The 19,007-nt window shown below is 49.3% G+C and overlaps 1 protein-coding gene across 1 annotated transcript in view; it reads right to left on the bottom strand.

Moving 5' to 3' along the window:
- The window catches only part of ALPL (alkaline phosphatase, biomineralization associated), a 44,391-nt gene that overhangs the window by 18,465 nt on the left and 6,919 nt on the right, over window positions 1-19,007 (bottom strand). Inside the window, exons 2-4 of the mRNA XM_082273259.1 lie at window positions 5,887-6,013; window positions 2,011-2,130; window positions 1,814-1,929 (exon numbers count right to left, since the gene is read on the bottom strand). Coding sequence (XP_082129385.1) covers window positions 1,814-1,929; window positions 2,011-2,130; window positions 5,887-5,950 — 300 coding nt within the window. The 5' untranslated portion in view covers window positions 5,951-6,013. The remainder of the gene's footprint in view (window positions 1-1,813; window positions 1,930-2,010; window positions 2,131-5,886; window positions 6,014-19,007) is intronic.

Raw genomic sequence — 19,007 nt, 5'->3', positions numbered from 1 at the left:
CTAAAGGGAGCAAAGTAAACCACTGTTGGTGGATTGGGCATGGTGGTTCTTGGGAAAATTGGGTATGGTGGCTGTTTGCGTAATGGAGTTTTACTTTCTTCTAAAGGGAACAACCATTATTGGGGGGATTGGGCGTGGTGGCCATTAGGAGGGATTGGGTGTGGTGGGTGTCTGGGGAAGTGGGGGGGGGGGTTGTGGCTGTTGGTGGATGGAGGTTTTGCTTTCTCCTAAAGGGAGCAAAGAAACCACTGTTGGTTGGGCATGGTGGCCATTGGGCGTTTGGGCATGGAGGCTGTTAGGGTGGGGATAGGGTTTTGCTTTCTCCTAAAGGCAGTGAAGTAAACGACTGTTGGTGGAATGGGCATGATGGCCATTGGTACAATTAGGCATTGTGGCTCTTGGCTTAATGGAGTTTTATCTTTCGTCTAAAGGGAACAACCATTGTTCGGGGATTGGGAAGGAGGGTGGAAAAGGAAATGGTGGCTGTTGGATGGATTGGTCATGGGGGGGATTGGTTTTTGCTTTCTTCTAAAGAGCAAAATAAACCACTGTTGGTGGATTGGGCATGATGACCATTGGGAAAATTGGGCATTGTGGCTGTTGGCTTAATGGAGTTTTATCTTTCGTCTAAGGGAACAACCATTGTTGGGGAATGAGGCATGGTGGGTGTTTGGGGAAGGAGGGTGGAAAAGGAAATGGTGGCTGTTGGAGGGATTGGCCATGGGGGGGGGGGGGGATTGGGGTTTTGCTTTCTTCTAAAGGGAGCAAAATAAACCACTGTTGATGGATTGGGCATGTTGGCCTTTGGAGGGTATGGGGGAGCAATTAGATGGTGAATATGGATTTTACTTCTAAGGGAACAAAGAAAACCACTGTTGGTTGATTGGGCATAGAGACCATTGGGGGGAATTGGGCATGGTGGGTGTTGGAGAGGGGGGGAAATTGTGTTTTGCTTTCTCTTAAAGGGAGCCAAGTAAACAGTTGGTGGATTAGGCATGATGGTAAATGAAGGGACTGGTGAGGAATTGAGCATGGTGGCCGTTCGAGTGGGGTTTTGCCTTCTCTTAAATTAAACTAAGAAGAGCACTGTTGGTGTATTGATCATGGTGGCTGTTGGAGGATGGGGCATCATGGTTCTCCTAAAATGAACGAAGAAAACTCAGAGCAGTATATCAGTCTACATTATGACGTACTGCATTGTGTAAGTAAATCCATATTCCTTTCCTAACTGAATTTCAGTTTGATAGCTGAGGTTCAGTCTGCCTTCCTGCATATTCTGAGGCTTTGCGTGGTAACAATTTAGTTGGATTTTCCATAAATCAAGGGATAACGAGTCCTCTCAATAGTCACAACAGATGTGCAGACCCTCCAGAGGCCTGAGGAACAAACTGTCAGATGGGTTTAATTTGCCAGCGTCCACCAGACACTGGAATTGACTTTGGGTGGAGAAACCTCTAATTGTGATCCTCTAAACAGACGCCCCCCCAATCTGTATTTTTTCTTTTTTTTTTTTTTTTTTCTTCCTCCTAGCCTGTTTGTCTAATTTGGACTCTTCAAGAGCACACTGGAGTTTGAGATGGGAAGGTAGATTTTGTTGGCTCCTGTTGAGTGATTCTTTCTGGTTACGTTGGCTATACTTTTCTACTTTTGGACCTCTCTGTATTGAACATCAGATCTGCTAGAAAAGCCCTTTGCAAGCTGCTGTTCATTATATACATTTTTTTTTTTTTTTAAGTAAACCCTTGACTACAGCCAGACCAGCCGTTCTCGAATAACATCACTACATTGTGTTTGTAGAGCAAATCTGGCTCACCTTTGAAAGTGCTACAAATGGGAACTTGTCCATTTCCAGCTGAGTCTCTTCCCCCGGCTGTCCGGCCAGTTGGCCCTTTAGGATCCGAGCAGCTGTCACTGTTGGCACACCCATACCTGCAGAACACAAAACAAATTGCATAAACTGATCCAGGTCTGTTCCTTGGCACAGCCCATAATACCGTCCTTGTGACCCACCGTCTCCCAGAAACATGATGGTATTCTTGGCAACATTCCTATTGAGGTCCTGAAGGGTCAGCGCCTGTTTGAGGGTGTCTTGGGCCTGCTTACGCCAGTAGTCAGGGTTCTTCTCTTGCTCTGCAAAAAAAGTATTAATGAGGTTTTGAAACTGATACTGAACTGAGACAAAGTGAAGGGAGCTGTATTTCTTCTGTGTTGTCCCATACCAGCTTCCAACCACTGTCAGGTCTGAGGACTCTGAGCTCCAGTCCTTCCACCTTGCTGGGATATGAACCCAATGTGGGGGCAGATTTTGGTTTCTAAATGTTTTGGGGGTAGATGGTGTAATGATATCCTGCACTGGATATACTAGAAGCTGTAGCAAGCAACCATTTTGTCACGGGCAACCATTTTGTTCAGAGCTCTGCCATGACAGGCAGAGCAAATGTATACTCAGATATTTTTCTTCCCCCCCCCCCCCCGCTCCCTGACTCAATTAATTCCTGGAATGCAGAGAGTTTCGACTTCAAACAAGCCGTTATCTGAAAAGATGTCTGGACAGATATCTGTTCTGATACTCAGGCCGGTCGTAAAGCCGTAACCGGGCAAAGAAGGTTAAAGGCTAATGGATCGTAAAACAGAGCCATTCCAGAGCTCTGTTAATTGAACACATGCACACACAAATTCATAACTTTAAACACAAACCAGATATGTCTCTAGAAAGTGTATAGTTAAATGCAAAATAAAATACTGAACGGAACGAGATCATACATGATCACTTTAGCTCCTATGGGAGACAAGCTAGCTGTCAGATGCCTTACCGGTCAGAGGTTACTTTGAGATAGCCGGTGTTTGGTCTCTATGGATATAATATTCACTGCTGCACAATCTATCAGTTTCAAGAAGGCAACTGGTAGATATTGGAAGATATGAATTATGTTATAAATCTGTCTATACGGGAGGTTCCTTGGTATGGTCATAACCCTTAGGGGCAGCCCATGGCCACTGTGTTTATTGGTCAGGAGCATCTGTTACCACCCCCTGAGGTCTCAGAGAAAAAGAGAGAGGCAGATGGGGTTAGAGTTCTCATGGTAACATCAAGAAGCAACATCTATAAAGTTTGAGAACCGATCACACTGGCTCAGCTTCTGAACTCCGGTAACACCAAGGACATTGAATGCAAGTATTCTTATTTCCCAATCCCATATCTTATTTTTCTAAATTGCTTAATTGTGTCGCTATTTCTTTGAAACACTTTTTTTTCTGTAAATATTTTTATTTGCACCAATTTTAACCTTTTTATTATTAAACCTTATTTTGAAAAGTGTTAATCTTGTCCCTAAGCTCTTAATGCAAACTAACAACGAACCTGTCTCTTGAAGAGCGCTACTGTATAGATTAAATCCTCTGAACATTCCTGTCTGAGGTGACAGCGCGTGTTACAGATGATTATTCTAATCTAAAGTCATAATTGGTATTTCTAAAATTACGAGCGTCCGCTGGGCTCATCATAACGTAGCAGGGGTGGCAGTGAAAGGGTTAATTTCTTAATTAACCCGGTGACAATCGCTCTCAGCCTGCTGGCATCTAGATTGTGGTCCCGCAAGCTGGAAAATCTTTGTGCCGGGTGCAGCTGAGAGTGGCATTGTTACGCAAGTGATGGCAGGGTGAGAGATTGGCTGGTCCTTGGTCACGAGTTAGTGAGAAGGGCAGGGATCTGATACCCACCACCATCACATATGGGCTTTTTGTTTCTGCCTTCTGTAATTTTTATCCAAAACAGAACTTTGGGTTCAGGGGAGAGTCCAGAGGGTGGTGATTAATGGGGAGTACTCAGATTGGGCAGGTGTGGAAAGTGGGGTCCCCCGGGGTTCTCTCCTGGGGCCAATCCTGTTTAATTTATTCATAAATGATCTAGAGGAGGGGATATCTAGTACAATCTCAGGATTTGCGGATGATACTAAACTGAGCTTGCCAATATCTTCTATGCAGAATGTGGAAACCTTACAAGCGGACCTGAACAAAATAATGGGGGGGGGGGGCGCAACTACATGGCAGATGAGGTTTAATGTTGAAAAATGTAAAGTAATGCACTTGGGTACCAGAAAGCAAGCTACTCACTAGGGGAGAACCTCTGGGTGAGTCTAGGATGGAAAAGGACCTGGGGGTACTGGTAGACAACAGTCTTGGCAGTGGCATGCAATGCCAAGCCGCTGCAAGCAAAGCCAACAGAATACTGGGATGTATAAAAAAAGGGGATTCACTCCAGAAATAGATTATTCTCCCACTCTACAAGACTCTGGTCCGGCCACATCTGGAGTATGCTGTCCAGTTCTGGGCACCGGTCCTCAGGAAGGATGTGCTGGAACTGAAGAGAGTCCAGAGAAGGGCAACAAAAATAATTAGGGGAATGGAGGACATCAGCTCTGAGGAAAGACTACAAGCACTGAACTTATTCTCTCTGGAGAAGAGACGATTGAGGGGGGATATGATATCAATGTACAAATACTGTACTGGCGACCCTAGCATAAGAAACTATTCAGAGAAAGGGAATACAATAAGACACGTGGCCACTCACTAAAACTAGAGGAAAGGCGGTTTAACCTTAAAGTACGTAAGGGGTTCTTCACTGTCAGAGCGGTAAGGATGTGGAATTCTCTTCCACAAGCAGTGGTATCAGCAGGGAGCATCGATAGTTTCAAAAAACTATTAGATGGGCACCTTAAAGGCCACAACATACAGGGGGTATGCAATGTACAACATACAGGGGGTATGCAATGTACAACATACAGGGGTATGCAATGTACAACATACAGGGGTATGCAATGTACAACATACAGGGGTATGCAATGTACAACATACAGGGGTATGCAATGTACAACATACAGGGGTATGCAATGTACTACATACAGGGGTATGCAATGTACTACATACAGGGGTATGCAATGTACTACATACAGGGGTATGCAATGTACGGTTAACAGCAAACACACAATCATAGGTTGAAATGGATGGACTGATGTCTTTTTTTTCAACCTCACTAACTATGTAAGAACTGTTTTATGCATAGGTTCAAATGGTACACTTATTTTAGGGGTGACTTTCCTTATGACTCTGTAAATCAAAACGAAAGGAAATTCCCAGCTCAACTCGCCAGCCAGCTATTAACTGTATTAATCACCGTTGCCCTTCCATGTGCTCCTTTCTGCGAAGACAAATTATAGGTGGGGGCAGTGGCCTTTTGTATAGTTTCTTTATTACCCTGCCTGCAGCTGAGAAACCTTTAGTGGTAGAACTGAATCTTAAAGGACCATCTGAGTCCAAAGAATCCTAAAGCAGGTAAAGCACAAAACTAACCTATACGTTTTTTTTTTTTAAACCTTACACTTTTGGAAAATAATGCCAACATTTTGTATTTGCGTATAGTGGGAGGGCCATAGTTTTAGACTTTTGCGTATAGTGGGAGGGCCATAGCTTTAGACTTTTTGGAAGTGTTCTAGCTGTGCCCTAGTCAAAAAAAAAAGCCTGGCCACTCATGGTGGGTGCTTGCGCATGCCAATCACTTATGTGCCCTTTTCAAAATGCAGCTAGGAAGCCAGACATCTACTCCAACCAGCTCGGAGCCTGTACCCCTAACCTGCTGGGAACAGATTGCTTCAAAGTAGGGTGCCGGTTTCTCTAAGAAAACAGTGTCCTTTGCATCTCTGGTGGTCACTAGGAGTACCAGGATTGATCATTCCATCGCTGAGGATGGCAGAGATGGTGATGCTGCTGGGAATCATTATGGCGCTGTCCTAGTTGAGGAGCAGTTATAGAAGTATGTACTCATAGATTTCAAACAGTTATCTACATTCTTTAACCTCCTACAAGGCTGGGCAGCCAGGTCCTACTTACCCGGGAAGCTGACAGCTGTTGACAGCTTGACGATTAACAGAAGGGTCCACAATTTAATGATCATTCTCCTGAAGTCCCAGGTTCATAGGCTTGGCCTCAGAAAAATTCCAGAACTTTGTGTGCAACCCTGGAGAGAGAAAGGGAGGAATGAAAAGCTGGAGGCAACCCTGGAGAGAGAAAGGAAGGAATGAAAAGCTGGAGGCAACCCTGGAGAGAGAAAGGGAGGAATGAAAAGCTGGAGGCAACCCTGGAGAGAGAAAGGGAGGAATGAAAAGCTGGAGGCAACCCTGGAGAGAGAAAGGGAGGAATGAAAAGCTGGAGGCAACCCTGGAGAGAGAAAGGGAGGAATGAAAAGCTGGAGGCAACCCTGGAGAGAGAAAGGGAGGAATGAAAAGCTGGAGGCAACCCTGGAGAGAGAAAGGGAGGAATGAAAAGCTGGAGGCAACCCTGGAGAGAGAAAGGGAGGAATGAAAAGCTGGAGGCAACCCTGGAGAGAGAAAGGGAGGAATGAAAAGCTGGAGGCAACCCTGGAGAGAGAAAGGGAGGAATGAAAAGCTGGAGGCAATCTTTCTCCTGATGCAGCCCTCTGACCACTGCTGGCCCGCCCCACCCCGATGACCACTGCTGGCCCGCCCCACCCCGATGACCACTGCTGGCCCAACCCCGATGACCACTGCTGGCCCGCCCCGATGTCCACAATTGGTATTTGCATTAATTAACACATCTGTACAATTTGTCTGCAGTCTTACCATTTTATACTCCATAGAACAGCTGGGTGGGTCTTCAGCCACGCGCAATCTGTACCTACAAATATCACCGCTTTTTAGATCTTTAGATAACAGCTTGGTCTCGTAATGCGATGCCGGGTGGTAAGCTCTAAATAACAAACTACCCCTCTGCAGATTTCTTCTAACTCCTCCCTCCCCCCCCCCCCCCATTCCCACACAGGATTTCTTTATGTAGGTATGCTTGATGTTGGGTGTCTTAGTAGCGGACTGGTGACTGTCCTGTCCTAGAGGAAGAGCTAGCCTCCTGGTGGTCCTATACTAGAGGAAGAGATGGAATGCCAGTGAATAGGTGGTACATTGCTAATGGGACCAATCGTACACCTGATGCCCCATATGTTTATCTAAGATTTTTACTTTGTAGGGACCGGTAATAAACGTTGGTTTAATGCCCCAATGAGGTGTCCCTATATGTGAACCAGCCTGAACCTTTGCTACTGTGTGTGTTGGAGGTGAACTGGGTGTTGGCGTCATGAAATCTTCTTGGATTCTGTAGAAGAACATCGCTGTGTGGTTTGGTTGCTGTCTGCGTGTCTCTATATGTGGGAAAAGATCGAACATTATAATCCCACGCTGAGTGATAACATTGATGTTTTGGCTCCATATCTCCTCACCCTGCTAATTACTTGGCTCCATGCAGGAGGACTCTGGAGGGGCCAATTCCTTCCATTACTGGGGTCATTCCTTGTCTGTCAGCATGGCTGATATTACGCAGATGGATGCAGGTCACTGGCTGGTCACACAACAGAACATGTCCAATGTGATGGATGAGTAGCTTTATCTGGGCTCTCAAATGGTCACCTTGGACCCCCTACATTGGCACCTTGGGCACCATAGACACCATAGATTTTATTGTGGATCCTCTCAAAGCCTAGGAACGTCCCGCCACCCACCCCTGCCAATAGGCTATGTACATATGGATTAAAGCCTAACTCCAGCCAAAGCTGTTTTTAGGTTTTTATGGGAGGGAAAATGTGGAACCCCTGGCCCCCCAGCTGCTGCAAGGATTCAACCATCCATTGAGTTGAGTACTTGCGACCCTGCTGAACCTTTTGGTTCTTCCAATAGGCTTGAACAACCTGTTGTAACATACAAGTGGGTGGCAAGACCCACAGAGGTCATCGGGGGGGGGGAGCAAGTATTCTATAAACTCAGAAGGTGCTTTGAAGAGAGTAAAGAGGTGACCTTTCAGCACATGGGCAGCTGAGAAGAAAGTATTTTTCTGATTCTGCCACAAGTGGCTAGAAGGGACCGCGTGGTGACGTGTCACTTTATGACTAGTCCCAAGGACATGGTGTCACAAGGACAGGAAATGATGGGGAGACGTCTTATGGGGACACAGACAGTGGCAGAAGCACATTTATTCTGTAGACTAGGGAAAGGGTCATTGCTCCAACCTAGTGACACCAGCATCCTCTTACTTCATGTCATTAGAATAAAAACAGTAAATCTCCCCAATGAACACACAGCAATACAAATGTGTTAGAGGGTATAAAAAATGCCCTCCTGGCCAGAATTTGCCCCTCCAGATTTAATTAGTCTACAATATGGGGAAATAGTTGGACAGTCAATGAAGAATCAAAACACTGGGTCCGATGTTTTTGCCCATAACCCACCTATGCCTTAAATTGTCAGTGTATGGGCTCCTCGGATACAAGGGGCGGATGAGAATGTTTCGACCTGGCTTCCAGAACACAAGGGACGGATAGGACCCTAATTGACCCGCCAGACTTGCCCCTCCTGATACAGGGGCAGATAGGATGGTTCTTGCCCCTGCCAACCTGGCTCCCCTGATACAAGGGACGGATAGGACAATGCTTACCCTGCTAGGCTGACCCCTCCAGAGAAAAAGAGCAGGGAGGATGATACTTGCCCTGCTAGCCTAGCTTCCTGGATTCTAGGGGAGGACAGGACAATTCTTGCCCCCTGCCAGCCTGGCTTCCTAGATTGAGGCGGATGGGATAATGCTTGCCCGGCCAGGCTGACTCTTACAGGTAACAAGAACACATGAGATGGCACATCCCAATCCTGTGAGGGGCAGATAAAATGATCCTTGTTAGGCCATGTTAACACCACCTCCACCCTCATCCTAAATGCAAAGGGCTGTTGGGGATGGTTCCCCCTGATAGTCTGGCTCGCTGGGTACAAGGGGCAAATAGGATGGTTCTTGCCCCTGCTAGCCTAGCTCCCTGGATACAGGAGGTGGATAGGACAATCCATGCCCAGCCAGGCTGACTCCTCTAGAAGGGGCAGATGGGTCAGCACACCGCCAACCTGGATACAAGAGGTGGGTAGGGTGGTAATTGCCCTGCCTGGCTGACCCCTCCAGATACAAGAAGCAGATAGGACTGTTCTTCCAGCCTGGTTCCCCAGATACAAGGGACGGATAGGACATTACTTACCCTGCTAGGCTGACCCCTCCAGATACAAGGGGCAGGGAGGATGATAGAAGCTCCCTGGATAATGGGGGAGGATAGGGCCGTTCTTGCCCCTGCCGGCCTGGCTTCCTAAATTGAGGTGGATGGGACAATGCCCTGTCAGGCTGACACCTACAGATAACAAGAGCACCCACACCACACCATCCTGAATTCTACAAGAGGCAGGTAAAATACTGTCCCAGCTAGCCTAGCTCCATGGGTACTAGGGGAGGATAGGACAGTTCTTGCCCCTGCCAGCCTGGCTTCCTAGATTGAGGTGGATGTGACAATGCTTGTCCTGCCAAGCTAACTCGTATGCATACCATGAACACGTCCGATAGCACATCCCCCAATCCTGCAAGGGTCAGATAAAATTATGCTTGTCAGGGCATCCCCGACTCCCATCCAAAATACAAGGGGTTGTTGGGGTAATGTTTCCCCCTGATAGTCTGGCTCGCTGGATACAATGGTCAAATGAGATGGTTCCTGCCCCTGCCAGCCTGGCTTCCTGGATACAAGGGGCGGATAGGACAATACTTGCCATGCCAAGCTGACCCCTCCACATACAAAGAACAGATAGGATGGCACATTCCCAATCCTGCAAGGGGTGGACACAATTGGTACTTGTTGGGCCAGACTGACCATACCCTAGATACAGGGGACTTATGGGATGGTTCTTGCCCCCTGCCAGTCTGGCTCAGCAGATACAAGGAGCGGATTGGATGGCACACCCCCCAATCCTGCAAGTAGGGACTAACTGGTACTTGTTGGGCCAGACTGACCGTTGCCCATCCTAGATACAAGGGACTGAAGGGACGGTTCTTGCCCTGTGAATATAAGGAACTGATTGGATGGCATATCCCCAATCCTGCAAGGGGCAGATAGGATGGTACACTTTTGGCCAGGTGGACCCACCACCCTATCCTAGATACAAGGGGCATATAGGGCAGTACTTACCCTGCCAGCCTGCAGGTGAAGTAGCACAGACACAATAGGACAATAAAAGCTATAAAGGAGCAGACCACGGCTGTGATCAGCATGTGGGTGTCATTGCTCAGAGCCATGGTGGGATCCTCACAACCCCTCGGTCTTCCCGGAGGCCCAACGTCTGAAGTGTCTGCAGTCTTTGTCAGCAGATTTCTGGATTAACTTCACCTGGTTAGATAATTCCTCCAGATTAATCATGGAGAGGAGCTTCATTGGCTGCGGGGTTGTCCCATAGAACGCAATCATACAAGTGTCACAATAATCCCCCCACTAAAAGACTGGAACACTCACAGGGGTTACTGTATAGCAGTCCGTGTCCCCATTAAGGAGATTTCTGTGTCTTCTGTTCTGGAGACACAACAGGAAGTTAGAATCTTGGGAAGTGAGGGAAGGTTCCCCTCTATTGCTGTGCTGGTGACAGAAACCTGACAGGGATTCTATTCCTTGCACACCGCACCTAAAGCTAAATGTAAATGTTTGTTAGATCCACTTTCCCTGGCTTTATTTTTGCAGCAGTTAGGATGAATGTTAAAAATGGAATGTATGAAAAATCAGTATATTGGAGTACTGGGAATAAGTGATGGTCTCGGTGAACAATGGATCTGGAATAGGTCGGCAGGTGTTTCTGGGGTCTCTGGCGGAGTCATTGCTGACGGAGTCAGAACTGAATTCTCAGGGGTCCCGTATGGCTGCACCTGCCTTGCTGGATGATGCAGAAACTGGAGATGCAGCTGTTCAAATGTGAAATCTGCACACAGTCGACCTCCTCCATACACTGTACAGAGGTGCCGGTTCCCTTCCAGGCTGTGTTGTATCAGAGATGCCTTCCTCCTTGTCCATCGTCCTCTGCCCCTCGCCCATGTCCTCCTGACCCCTCGCCCATGTCCTCCTGGCCCCTCGCCCATGTCCTTGATGACGCCCTGTGGGAGGGCGAAACGCGCTGACGTAAATTACGGTTTCCGAGGTTTAGTGACGTCCCTTCCGGTTGCCATAGAACGCATGGTGGTTATGGCGTTCACAGGAGCCTATTGCAATTTTACATGTTGATTTTTATCTATGGTCTTGTAAGTATGGTTTTTACTGCGCAATTAAACTGCAACCCTACGGTACCTCACTATTGGCTCCTCCTTTGTTCTGCACTTGAGGATTACTTGGAACATCTAAGAGGCTACTGGGAAGTTCTTGATCCGTTCCTTGTGACCCATCAGTCTTTAAACCAAGTGTGTTTGACTCCCAGACTGAGAAGCTGGGGGTCCTTAGATTCTGGTAAGGAATGTTCTGACACAAAGGGGGTGTGTCTCACATCATGGAGTGAATTTATGTGGAGCACTTCAGCACTTTTAAGAAGATTGGAGCACAAGAGCACTTTCTATTACATCAGTTTTATTTGGACCTTTTTTGTAAATTTTATGTCTATATGATGCTAGCACTGTTTTTATATTCTTTCCTTGTCCACGTCCGTCTTTCTCCTTGTCCTTTATGTCCACGTCCATCTTTCGCCTTGTCCTTTATGGCCACGTCCATCTTTCGCCTTGTCCTTTATGGCCATGTCCATCTTTCGCCTTGTCCTTCGTCCACGTCCCTCTTTCGCCTTGTCCTTCGTCCACGTCCCTCTTTCGCCTTGTCCTTCGTCCACGTCCCTCTTTCGCCTTGTCCTTCGTCCACGTCCCTCTTTCGCCTTGTCCTTCGTCCACGTCCCTCTTTCGCCTTGTCCTTCGTCCACGTCCATCTTTCGCCTTGTCCTTCGACCACGTCCCTCTTTCGCCTTGTCCTTCGTCCACGTCCATCTTTCGCCTTGTCCTTCGTCCACGTCCCTCTTTCGCCTTGTCCTTCGTCCACGTCCCTCTTTCGCCTTGTCCTTCGTCCACGTCCCTCTTTCGCCTTGTCCTTCGTCCACGTCCCTCTTTCGCCTTGTCCTTCGTCCACGTCCCTCTTTCGCCTTGTCCTTCGTCCACGTCCCTCTTTCGCCTTGTCCTTCGTCCACGTCCCTCTTTCGCCTTGTCCCTCGTCCACGTCCCTCTTTCGCCTTGTCCCTCGTCCACGTCCCTCTTTCGCCTTGTCCCTCGTCCACGTTCCTCTTTCGCCTTGTCCCTCGTCCACGGCCATCTTTCGCCTTGTCCTTCGTCCACGGCCATGTTCCTCCCTAATCAGACAGACTGCCGTTGGAGTCCTAACTCTTAACGATGACTGTTATCAGTCCTTACATTCTACTCCGCAGGCCCGTGTCACAGCCAGTGGTACCTGGTGCCCTCTATAACCCTTTAGCTGCATTAGGGACGTTTAGAAGAACATCCACGTGTATCGAAGCTGCGACCAGCTTCCTCCGTTCCCTCCTTCTCTACGGCCCAAACTTTGACTATTGTAAAGACTTGGTAAGAATAAATGGTTGTCACTTGTGTTAACCTCCCTCCCTGACCACCCTGGGGAAGTTCCAGTTCCATCCACTTCCTCTTCAGGAGACACAGCAGGAAGTGAGAATAAATCCTTCTCACCAGAACGGGTGTTGCCCCCCCCCCCCCCAATCAGAAGATTCCCCTCATTTCCTGTTTTGGTGACAACTGTAATATTTAGGATTTCCGGTTTAGAGTGACGCCAGGACAGCTGGAGGGGAGAAGACAGCAATAAAAACCTAATAGCCGGTCTAACAACCCCCCCCAAAACACACCCCAAGTATTGGTTTTAGATCCACTAATAAACCTGTCCTGTTCGGTGTCCTCCCTGTGATCTGTATTTCTGACATTTATATAGAACGGGTGGGGGGGGAGACTTTGCCGGAGGACCAACGCTTATGTAACCAATCCGCCGAGCTTCCCTCGTGATTGTTTACACTGGAATGGTTTGTAGCCGTTTGGCAGACAGTTGAGGGGTGTGAGAGCTCAGGAGCCCTCATCCTCATCCTCTCTGCGGGGAGCAAGCTGGCCGGCATCCATCTATCCCAGCGGGAGTGAAGGCAATCCACACTCTTCTGCACAATTACGTTTAATCTTCTTCTCCCCGGTCCCCCCCCCTTCATCAACATAATGAAAGGTTAAAAAAGTTCCCATTTCACACCTTTTGTATCCAGTGATGTCATCACTGGATCTCTGTGCATCTCTATGCAATGCAGGCAGATCATGGCTGGTGGGAGGTGCCTTATTTTATACCTAGTGACGTCATCACTGGATCTCTGTACTTCTCTATGCAATGCAGACAGATTACGGCTGGCAGGAGGGGCCATCAGGGGACAGTACATATCTTCCTGAATACATCAAAGCCCCCCTGCATCAGTACTCAGCTCTCCTAGAGTAACTGCCGGTCTCCTGGAATCTCCTCCATGCTCCTGAGACTGTGCTGGGAGACACAGCAAACCTTCTGGCAATGGGACATATTGATGACCATCCTGGAGGAGTTGACTGCCTGTGCAACCTCTATAGGGTCCAGGTATGGCCTCATGCTACCAGTAGTGACACTGACCCCCTCTATAGGGTCCAGGTATCTCCTCTATTGGGTCCAGGTATCTCCTCTATAGGGTCCAGGTATGGCCTCATGCTACCAGTAGTGACACTGACCCCCTCTATAGGGTCCAGGTATCTCCTCTATTGGGTCCAGGTATCTCCTCTATAGGGTCCAGGTATGGCCTCATACTACCAGTAGTGACACTGACCCCCTCTATAGGGTCCAGGTATGGCCTCATGCTACCAGTAGGGACATTGACCCCCTCTATAGGGTCCAGGTATCTCCTCCTCTATAGGGTCCAGGTATCTCCTCCTCTATAGGGTCCAGGTATGGCCTCATACTACCAGTAGTGACACTGACCCCCTCTATAGGGTCCAGGTATGGCCTCATGCTACCAGTAGTGACACTGACCCCCCTCTATAGGGTCCAGGTATCTCCTCCTCTATAGGGTCCAGGTATCTCCTCCTCTATAGGGTCCAGGTATCTCCTCCTCTATAGGGTCCAGGTATCTCCTCCTCTATAGGGTCCAGGTATGGCCTCCTACTACCAGTAGTGACACTGACCCCTCTATAGGGTCCAGGTATGGCCTCATGCTACCAGTAGTGACACTGACCCCCCCCCCCTCTATAGGGTCCAGGTATCTCCTCTATAGGGTCCAGGTATGGCCTCATACTACAAGTAGTGACACTGACCCCCCTCTATAGGGTCCAGGTATCTCCTCTATAGGGTCCAGGTATGGCCTCATGCTACCAGTAGTGACACTGACCCCCTCTATTGGGTCCAGGCATCTCCTCTATTGGGTCCAGGGATCTCCTCATGCTACCAGTAGGGACATTGACCCCCTCTATAGGGTCCAGGTATCTCCTCTATAGGGTCCAGGTATCTCCTCCTCTATAGGGTCCAGGTATCTCCTCCTCTATAGGGTCCAGGTATGGCCTCATACTACCAGTAGTGACACTGACCCCCTCTATAGGGTCCAGGTATGGCCTCATGCTACCAGTAGTGACACTGACCCCCCCCCCTCTATAGGGTCCAGGTATGGCCTCATGCTACCAGTAGTGACACTGACCCCCCTCTATAGGGTCCAGGTATCTCCTCCTCTATAGGGTCCAGGTATCTCCTCCTCTATAGGGTCCAGGTATCTCCTCCTCTATAGGGTCCAGGTATCTCCTCCTCTATAGGGTCCAGGTATGGCCTCCTACTACCAGTAGTGACACTGACCCCTCTATAGGGTCCAGGTATGGCCTCATGCTACCAGTAGTGACACTGACCCCCCCCCCTCTATAGGGTCCAGGTATCTCCTCTATAGGGTCCAGGTATGGCCTCATACTACAAGTAGTGACACTGACCCCCCCCCCCCTCTATAGGGTCCAGGTATCTCCTCTATAGGGTCCAGGTATCTCCTCTATAGGGTCCAGGTATCTCCTCATACTACCAGTAGCGACACTTACACCCTCTATAGGGTCCAGGTATGGCCTCATACTACCAGTAGTGACACTGACCCCCTCTATAGGGTCCAGGTATGGCCTCATACTACCAGTAGCGACACTGACCCCCTCTATAGGGTCCAGGTATGGCCTCATACTACCAGTAGTGACACTGACCCCTTCTATAGGGTCCAGGTATGGTCTCATACTACCAGTAGTGACACTGACTCCCTCTATAGGGTCCAGGTATGGCCTCATACTACCAGTAGTGACACTGACCCCCCCTCTATAGGGTCCAGGTATGGCCTCATACTACCAGTAGTGACACTGACCCCCCCTCTATAGGGTCCAGGTATGGCCTCATACTACCAGTAGTGACACTGACCCCCCCTCTATAGGGTCCAGGTATGGCCTCATACTACCAGTAGTGACACTGACCTGAGCCAAATGCAAAACTAGTCAGAAAAGAGGAGTAGGGAAAAAAATGGCCGCCACCTGTAAAACCATTCCTCTTTTGGAGGTCCTCTCATTGTTGCCCATCTAGTGCACCTGTTCATTTCATTAACACCTGAAACTGAATAACAACCCCCTCTACTACTTACCCAATCAGATCAATATTCCAGGCGTTTACTTGACTTAATTTTTTTGAGCATTGTATTTAAAGGTGAGTTTGTGCCGGGAATTCTTCTTGAATTCCCCCTGCTGGTGAGGCTGCGCTCGTTCTGTGTGCGGTGTATGGCAGACGTGACTCATCGCACCAACCATCATCACTCCACGTTCTCATTGCTACCTGCCACAGTCAATCATCCTCCTGGTGTCACACCCAGATCTCTGCCCTGCCGGTCGGGGCACATGGACCGTGTCTGTACTTGCTGAGTGCCCGCTGGTGACAACAAACAGGTTCAGCTTCATAGCTGTGCAGAGACTGGAAATTCATCTTCCGCTCAGGAGCTCCGATCGTCTGATAAGAACCATCCAATGATACAGACCGCAGGACGAATGTAGCGCGGGTCAACAGACCGCAGGACGAATGTAGCGCGGGTCAACAGACCGCAGGACGAATGTAGCGAGGGTCAACAGACCGCAGGACGAATGTAGCGAGGGTCAACGGACCGCAGGATGAATGTAGCGAGGGTCAACGGACCGCAGGATGAATGTAGCGAGGGTCAACGGACCGCAGGATGAATGTAGCGAGGGTCAACGGACCGCAGGATGAATGTAGCGAGGGTCAACGGACCGCAGGATGAATGTAGCGAGGGTCAACGGACCGCAGGATGAATGTAGCGAGGGTCAACAGACCGCAGGACGAATGTAGCGAGGGTCAACAGACCGCAGGACGAATGTAGCGAGGGTCAACAGACCGCAGGACGAATGTAGCGAGGGTCAACAGACCACAGGACGAATGTAGCGAGGGTCAAGTGCCACAAAGGCTGGGAGTGATTGTCAGAACAATGGCAGGAATTTTCCCACTTCCTGAAAACTCGCCATGCCAATCAGGGGTCCACCAATCCAGACCAAAAAAAGCAGACCCCCCCCCCCTTTTCCCTTCACCCAGGTCTGCTGATAAGACAGTACAGCCGGCCCCTCCTGTAATGGGCCCAGGTCCCATCAGTTTAAAGGGGGGGGGGGGGCCCAGGCATCTGCTGAGTACAAGGGCCAGCTCTACTGTCTTACTCCCGACATCGATCCTCTTCTGCCTCCCCCTGCAGCCCTGCCAGCTTCTCCTCCTTTCACTCCCCCTGGCTGCACTGCAATGGGAGTGATTCTAGAACATGCACCCCCTTCTATTTTCTTTCAGGGGCCCCGGTTCCCCCTTTCCACCACAGTGCTGTCAGCTTCCCCGCTCCACCGCTGGCAGCTGGATGTTTCAGGATGGAGAGCAGGGGAGGGGGCTGGTATATTTCATTTACTGGCCCCTTTTCCTGAATGAACACCATGAGCAATTTATACCAATCACTCCTGTGTCCATTCATCAATGAAGCATAGGAAACAGTTTACTATGTTTGTGAATGACCAGGAAGCCTTAAAGCTTTTTCTCTTCATTCATCCGTGCAGCTGAGGCTACAGAGATACTGACTGATAACTGTCAGTAGCAGCCCTGAACCTCCCCAGAGGATGCCCTTCTCCTCCTCAGATCTAGGCTGTGCACTCATGGCTGGGGATGCCCTTCTCAGATTTGGGCTCTGCTCTCATGGCTGGGGCTGCCATTCCCCCCTTAGATCTGGGATCTGCTTTCATGGCTGGGGCTGCCATTCCCCCCTCAGATATTGACTCTGCTTTCATGGCTGGGGTTGCCATTCCCCCCTCAGATCTGGGATCTGCTCTCATGGCTGGGGCTGCCATTCCCCCCCTCAGATCTGGGCTCTGCTTTCATGGCTGGGGCTGCCATTCCCCCCTCAGATCTGGGATCTGCTTTCATGGCTGGGGCTGCCATTCCCCCCTTAGATCTGGGATCTGCTTTCATGGCTGGGGCTGCCATTCCCCCCTCAGATATTGACTCTGCTTTCATGGCTGGGGTTGCCATTCCCCCCTCAGATCTGGGATCTGCTCTCATGGCTGGGGCTGCCATTCCCCCCCTCAGATCTGGGCTCTGCTTTCATGGCTGGGGCTGCCATTCCCCCCTCAGATCTGGGATCTGCTTTCATGGCTGGGGCTGCCATTCCCCCCTTAGATCTGGACTCTGCTCTCATGGCTGGGGCTGCCATTCCCCCCTTAGATCTGGACTCTGCTCTCATGGCTGGGGCTGCCATTCCCCCCTTAGATCTGGACTCTGCTCTCATGGCTGGGGATGCCCTTTTTTAGATTTGGGCTCTGCTCTCATGGCTGGGGTTGCCATTCCCCCCTCAGATCTGGGATCTGCTCTCATGGCTGGGGCTGCCATTTCCCCCTCAGATCTGGGCTCTGCTCTCATGGCTGGGGCTGCCATCCCCCCCTTAGATTTGGGCTCTGCTCTCATGGCTGGGGCTGCCATCCCCCCCTCAGATCTGGGCTCTGCTCTCATGGCTGGGGCTGCCATTCCCCCCTTAGATTTGGGCTCTGCTCTCATGGCTGGGGCTGCCATTCCCCCCTCAGATCTGGGCTCTGCTCTCATGGCTGGGGCTGCCATTCCCCCCTTAGATTTGGGCTCTGCTCTCATGGCTGGGACTGCCATTCCCCCCTCAGATCTGGGCTCTGCTCTCATGGCTGGGGCTGCCATTCTCCTCAGATTGGGGCTCTGGTTTAGGCCCGGTGAGCCCCTCGGTGTGATGTTGTTTTAGTCTCTCACAATGTCACATTGTACTCGGAATCCTCATTTCTGATTAATTTAAAAAAATAAATAAAATTGGCCAGGAAACAATCTTGGTCCAGGGCCAGATTGTCACCTGTGATGAAACCTTCCTGCGGGGACACATTGTCTTCCTCCTTATTGAGCAAAATTAAACATTTGTGAACTTGGCGTAGAAAATTGGTGAACCGTCCCACTGGGAAAACCTGTTTATTGAGCAACTCGGAGCTCAGCGCATGATTACAAATCGATCTACAAAAACAACCTAATCCGATCAAAGCAATCCGCATCCACAACCTCCGATCAAAGCAATCCGCATCCACAACCTCCGATCAAAGCAATCCACATCCACAACCTGCAATTGTATGTTAATGGAGGAAACTGCTAAGGACAAATGATACAATGTCTGATCAATCCAACCAACTGCAATCCACAAACAATGAGACGGGGTCATCACCTCCCCAATTCACATTCCTGTCCTAATAGTCTACCCCCCACCGTTACCATTTGTGTCCCAAAACTGCATGGGGTCTTAGCCGAGTCATTTCACCTCCAACCTACTGCAGATGAAGGATCCGAAACCAAAGCTTTGTTCTTCTTCTTTTTTTTTTTTTTTCTTTTTTTTTTTTGTTTTATAGATGGAGGGAGAACTTTTGCCTATTATAATTTTATTTTTTATTCTGCCTGTGTCCCGTTGGGGAGATTTCCCATCACTTCCTATCCTGGAGATGCAACAGGAAACCCCCCCCCCCCCCTTGTCCCCATTGAAGGATTTCCCATCAAATTTTCTGTGTGCTAAAAATTC

The sequence above is a fragment of the Pelophylax lessonae genome (assembly GCF_965119305.1).
Source record: "Pelophylax lessonae genome assembly, chromosome: 12".
Taxonomy (NCBI): Eukaryota; Metazoa; Chordata; class Amphibia; order Anura; family Ranidae; genus Pelophylax; species Pelophylax lessonae.
This window is presented reverse-complemented; position numbering and strand designations above follow the sequence as displayed.